Source organism: Crassostrea angulata, chromosome 2 (assembly GCF_025612915.1).
Source record: "Crassostrea angulata isolate pt1a10 chromosome 2, ASM2561291v2, whole genome shotgun sequence".
Lineage (NCBI taxonomy): Eukaryota > Metazoa > Mollusca > Bivalvia > Ostreida > Ostreidae > Magallana > Magallana angulata.
Genome location: NC_069112.1, coordinates 38,707,501 through 38,714,102, shown reverse-complemented (window position 1 = coordinate 38,714,102; position 6,602 = coordinate 38,707,501). Strand labels below are relative to the sequence as shown.

Here is a 6,602-nt window from a genome sequence, read left to right as displayed (position 1 = left end):
TTATAAGAGAGATACGACACAGAGAAAGCCACTTTTAAAATTTCCTTGGGTGGAATCATTTGATTTAACGAAAAATCCTACCGAACCAGCTAGTTTGACTAATGGTATACCAATACTACAGCCGATATTCAAAGTCTGACAGCCAACGCAGTGTCCAAATTTTACAAACTCTTCTCGAATGTCACATGGGTAACCATCAAGGTTTTCAGGAAGAGGCGATTCCCCATAAGGTAATATAGACTCGTCTAAACAAAGCAAGACGATGCACAATTCATTTCGCATTCTGTCGTGGTGCGACATCACATTGCTAATCTCAATACCAATAACGCTAGAGTGATTCGCAAAAATTTGTTCAGCATGTCTTTTGATTACTTCTTTCATTTTTTCATGAGTTTCGTTGTCAATTTCTGGCCCACTTTGTTCAAGTTTTTCTATTTTCTCCATATTCTTCAAAATGTCTTTACATCCTGTGTCAACATCGACGAACTCGAAATCAACAGCAGGATAATGTTCTTGGAGTTTTAGTTCATCATCTCTTTTGCCTTGGCCAGTTAAAAAGACTTTAACAACAGGTGAGTCGTTTCTTGTGCCAGCGAGATACGTCAGTACGGACGGATGTTTTTGAAATAAATTCTTGAATGCATTCCTCTTTTTCCATTCGTGGACTACTGTTTTAAAAATAAGTAAAAGTTGTTTAGTAGAATTTTGAAACAAATTTATGGCTTAATTGAATCATTAAATATATTATTTGTTTCTCTAATGTTATTGTCTCTGTTGTTTGTATTTAAATTTGTACTTAAACAATGTATTAAAGACTATTTTTGTTAATCAGTTCTTACATTTCGTTTGGTCAGTCTGCTTTAAGCAACGTTGGAAATCATCAACTTTATCTAATACTATAGATAGTGCCTCCGAAGTTCCACAGAATATATCTTGAAGTTTATCTTCGATTTTCCTAAACATATCAACTTTGTTCCTATCTATAGTACTATAGATTTCATCAGCAATTTTGTTTCGCCATTCTGTAGAATTGACATCTACAGACCATATAAAGGTCACTATTAAGGATCTTACGGCGACAATGATGCCACGAAGTGGATAAAAAAAAGCAAAAATAACAGACACTAAACGAGAATTGATGCTTGCAAACAATTCCTCAGAAATTTTAAACTTTAAATTATGAAATTTGTCTGCTAAACCTTTCAGAATATGTGATTCTATATGTAGCACAACTCACAGCTGCACATGTAGCGATTGGACCTTGTGATGAGCTGTACGAACACAAATCACTACTTTCCAAAAATCATCTGGCAAACAAGTCTCATGAAATAGTTCACCCATCATATGCCGATAACGCTGCTAATGCCGTAATAGGTAAAGTAATTGAGTCATTTTTTGGGAACTACGGAATAAATGAAACTGGGATCGATGCTGCATTTATTCAGACAAATCAACGAAATTTAGGAGGTACATGTATAAGTGTTTTTTAACCTTTTATAATGAGAATTTGACTCAGGTATACGGAATTTTTAACCAACTTTTTTTAATTTATATATAAAACAAATCGCACACCTGAGCAGCAATAGCTTTAAATGGGTGTTCAATCGACATTAAGTAAACTGTTTCCAAATTTTAAAATTAATTTTCTACACTTAATCTTTGACATTTGACCCTTATGAAATATCATTTTTACCAAAAACTAGATTCTATGTACGATATTAAACTATAAACTTTTTGGTAGGGGCACACTGTTAACTTCCGATTTCCTTTATTTTGGTTTTGCACCCCACTTTATAAAACGATAAAATGTTATATGAAAGCATGCATATAGGTACATATTTAACTTTAACTACATTGTACTAGCTAGTTATTGTATTTTATTTTTTTAAAAATCCTATATGTTGAAAGAAGAAAATTGTACCTCAAGGCGCTCATATTAAAAACATAATGTCTTCCGCATTATAAACGATTGTTGTTTATCAGGCATGAACTCGTCTGCCGTTTTATAACTTTACTCACTTGTTCGATGTCTTTGTCAATAAGCGAGTTAAGACTTGGCGAATTCCAATGCCTCATATTAGCTCTCTTTTTCCACAACATTGGTTGGGTGAATTCAAGATGGGGTAAAATTGTACGTTGAAGCAAAAATATCACGCGACGATAATAACCCTGCATCCAGTATATACATATACCAGTGGCAAAGCATGGAAACTGAAACCTATTAATATTGCAATGATAGTTAAACGTTACAAGATTCATTGAATTACTTTCAGCAACAGTCTCATGATCCCATAACGGCCCTTTCATAATTGGCGCACGCGCACTTTACAACACATTGGGATCAGAATTTATTGGCTTCGCACGAACTATCGCTTGCGTACACGAGCTTTCGCATTCATTGCATGCATTTTTTCTGGTCGCATCAAGTCTCTTCAAAATTGTGGACATGCACACTATTCAGACTCGACTGAATGCGATCCACATTATACAACGCACGAACATTAGTACGAATGCTTTACAACGTGTTGTGTACTTGCAAGAGGGATGCACGATTTAAAGATCGTAAAATATATCGCAGTTTTTGCGTGTTATGTATATGTAATGTAATATTAGAACGTTTTACTATCATGCAAGATTTATCGGTTAAAGTGTCCATGCTTTGCCAGTACATAATTGATATAGGGCTATTATTTTTCGGTTCCACTAACGGGTTGCCTAGTCTTAAATTTGCCCCAACAGTGTTATTGTAAAGGAGAGTAAATAAATATGAGTCATTGGAGTTCTCCAAATCTTAATATGCTTAGTGACAAAAAGAGCGCAATAAGCGAAATGCAAACAGTATATTTACCTTGTACAGAATACACACTATAAGCAATCTATTTTAAGCCCCAATTGACCTTGGTTTTGGCTGTTGCTTTTGTCATCTGCTTGGGAGGTATTTTCTCTTGCATTCAACTTATTTTACTCAACGAGCGGTTTATATACCCCTCTGACTCCGAGCATTCCAACGATGGAACATATAGGGCCGTCCATATGCTTGCTTTTGCACATGTTCAATTATCTTATCATCTGGTCTTTTGTGCGATCCAAATGCATTATCTTACAACACTTGCTTTTATTGTCCAACAGTCGCATATAGACATCAGATGTACCCGAGATTCAATGCGTTTACATCGCACATCGGTCGTTCTTTTTCATATGCGATAATTTTGTCGCTTCATAAACAGCTGCTATTTATCTGACTTTATTTTTATTCCCCCCGCAAACAAAGTTTGGGGGAGGGGTATATAAGAATCACCTTATTTGTCTATCCGTCCGTCTGTCTGTCCGTCTGTCTGTGCAATCGTGACTGGTCCATATCTTTCTTATGGAGAAACATTGGAAGTTCTTACTTCACACAAAGATTGCTTATGACCTAAAGATGTGTCTTGACCTTTGCCCAAGGTCATTCGGTCAAGGTCACTGGCAGAAAAATGCAAAATTCGTGTCCGGTCCATATCTTTCTCATGGAGAAACATTGGAAGTTCTTACTTCACACAAAGATTGTTTATGACCTTTGGGTGAGGCATGACCTTGACACAAGGTCAATTGATGAAGTTCAAGGTCATTATTTTAAAACTGCAAAATTCTGTCTGTGTCATGTCTTGTATTTATGGAAATATTAGAAGCTAAAATTTGGCACAAAGCTTGCTCGTTTCAGGCCACATAAAATTATTTTTAGATTCTTATCCCCGTTTCTCTGGAAATGACCTGCCCCGATGAAATTTTTTTGGGGAGGGGGAAATGTGGATTTTGTTTGATTCGAGTCATGGTTGTTAACGGAAGGATGCAAATGTCCTCATGCATTAACAGTTAACTTAAAATAATTAAATGGAATTAAAGGATAGAAATTGGTTTGTTTACTCTTATTAGCATTAACAGTTTTAAAAAATAGAGCAGTTATTTTTTATAAAAAAATGGACAGTGAAATAGATTATTCCAATATTTTCTATAATAGCAAAAATGCACGCGTTATGATTTTTTTCTAAGCGGGGGGTATCAATTGTGAGCTTGCTAACAGTACCTATAGTTAAATTCAGTATTGCTTTTGCAAGAACACAAAACATTGTAGAACTCCGTACTTTTCAATAATTTCGATTGCATAATCGGTTGCGTCTGAATAATATGCACGTCCAATATTTTGAGAACATTCGATGCACCCCCAAAAACGCAAGAGCTCATGTACCGTATACGATAGATCGATAGCCAAAAACAAAATCGATAGCGAAGTGTTAAAAAGTGCTCGTGTGCCAATTTGAAAGGGGCTTTATATTGCACTAATTTCTTACAAACACATTTGCATATGCGATTATTTCGACAGCGCTTTACTATCTAATTGAAAACTTTTCAATCGAGCGTATATTTTGGCTTCTGCTCGTGTGCTAATTACGAAAATGGTTTGCACTGGATAAACAAATTGCAGGGATTGCGACAAAAAAAATATGGCAAAAAAATACCCTTTTTTGAGAAGTCTTTATCTTTAACTGTAGTACTCAATTTGTATTTTGGTGACTGCTTTTTTATTTTATTAGTTTTTTTTTTGTTTGTTAGAGGAAATCCATCTACCAGATGAAAAAAATCTTCTATTTAACGGAAGTATGTTAGTCAAGAAAAGAGGGCGAACAACTGGAGACACTATTGGAAAATTAGTCAATAAAGATATGCCACTCTGTGTGAGAGTACACGGAAGAATTTATGAATTCAAAAATTGCTTTGGTGTCAAACAAATAAACAAGGAACCCTTTTTTGAGAAAGGAGATTCTGGTTCAGGAGTATATTTGATTGATGAAAAGGACGGCTCTTTGAAACCTGTCGGAATTGCATTTGCATTTTTTTGTAGTGAAACAGCTGTTTGTAAAATAAGGGAAATCGTTGAGGCATTTAATGTGTCAGTGTATGAATATGAAGAGCCAATGGATACATCATAAAAACTGATGTATGGTATAAAGCAGAAATGAAAAATAGTTTTCAGTGTGTGATGGGTTAACCATATTACATTATTTCATGTTAAACCATGATAACATTATTCTGGATATAAAATTTCAACGGCGTACAATTTTTACTTTTTTTCTTTCATGCTGTTTTTATAACGTACTCCTATAAAGCCTCATTTTATCATCACGTCAGAAAACCGCAATGGCAACGCTCCCTTACCCCACAATGGAAAAATCGTTTAAAAAATAAAAATTTCCTAAAAAAATATTAATATTTGTATCTGTATTGTATTTATTGGGTTCATTTTATAAATGACATTGAAGAAATCTCATTAGATGTATAGATAAACTGTATTATACTAGAATGCGCAATGAAAACTAAAGTCGGCTTCTTAATAAAAAAAAACACACACCTAAAAAACAAAAAAAAAATATAAAAAAAACCCAACAATGTGAAATCATTAAATAGGACAATGTGTAGTTACTTTTTTTCACTGAGTTAGCAAACGTGTGATTAGATTGATAATAAAGGGCAGCTTAAGGGCATACCTCTCTCATTTATTTGGTTGTTTCTCAATTGTTAGAAAATACGTGTATTTGGTTCAATGTAATAACTTTATGGCTTATTTACCCTACACTACCTGGCAATTAAGTGATTGACAGAGATTTATCTTTTGAAGATCATGCTTACATATGTATTGAATGTGAAACCAGGAAATCTAACAACGGTTGGAAATACGTAGGGGCTATGTTTATTAGTTATAGATATTCAATTTACGACAAAAATCATTGAAATATTAAAAATGTATCATCATAATGTAGGGATTCTTGTATTCTCTGCTTTATTGCAATTTTTAAAGAATTGATTCCGTGTAAGGAGCAAGCCCATGTCACCAAACATGCAAGGTAAGGAACATCGAACACTTAATGTGCCTATTGTAACTCTACAAACTTTGAGGACGACTGCCAAGAGGGTACCCTCATTGTACAGATAACTCCTACTACAGTTTTTAAGATAAGAAATTGTTCTTTTGCAGATCAATCGAAAATATATCAGAGCTAGGCATGTTACTTATATTTTGATTTTTAATAATTAAAAAAATTCCAGATGTTGAACTTTGTCATTTTCTAGCAGAATATTGCATATATTGTACCCCTATTGTACGGATAACTCCTCCTACAGTTTTTATTATAGGAAGTTGTTGTTTTGCAGAACAATTGTACAAATATCAGAGCTGTGCATAATACTTGGGTTCGAGTTTTTGATATTTAAAAAAAACAGCTGTTGAACGTAGTCATTTTCACGCAGATTATTGCATATAGGGTACCCCATTTTTTTTGGGATGGGTTGTGTTTATCAATTGGTTGACAGATGGATTGTGAATACTGTTCACTGTTCACATAAAAGAAAACCCGGCATGCTGTCACATTGACAGCTTTTCTCTTACTTTTTTAAATGGAAAACATCTCATTCCCTGAGACCATTATACTTTTTACAAAGACACACTACATGTATGTTGTTAACAGCAACTTCATAGAACCAATGCAGAAGACTCTTCTCTCCGACACGAATATTGGCAAAACGGTAACAAGTGTGGTTGTGCTGTGCCCTGTATCACTAGATAATTG

The 6,602-nt window shown here is 34.4% G+C and overlaps 1 protein-coding gene across 1 annotated transcript in view; it reads right to left on the bottom strand.

Moving 5' to 3' along the window:
* The window catches only part of LOC128174305 (uncharacterized), a 7,365-nt gene continuing 763 nt past the window's right edge, over positions 1 to 6,602 (bottom strand). The window contains exons 2-3 of the mRNA XM_052839883.1: positions 840 to 1,232; positions 1 to 668 (exon numbers count right to left, since the gene is read on the bottom strand). Coding sequence (XP_052695843.1) covers positions 1 to 668; positions 840 to 1,232 — 1,061 coding nt within the window. The remainder of the gene's footprint in view (positions 669 to 839; positions 1,233 to 6,602) is intronic.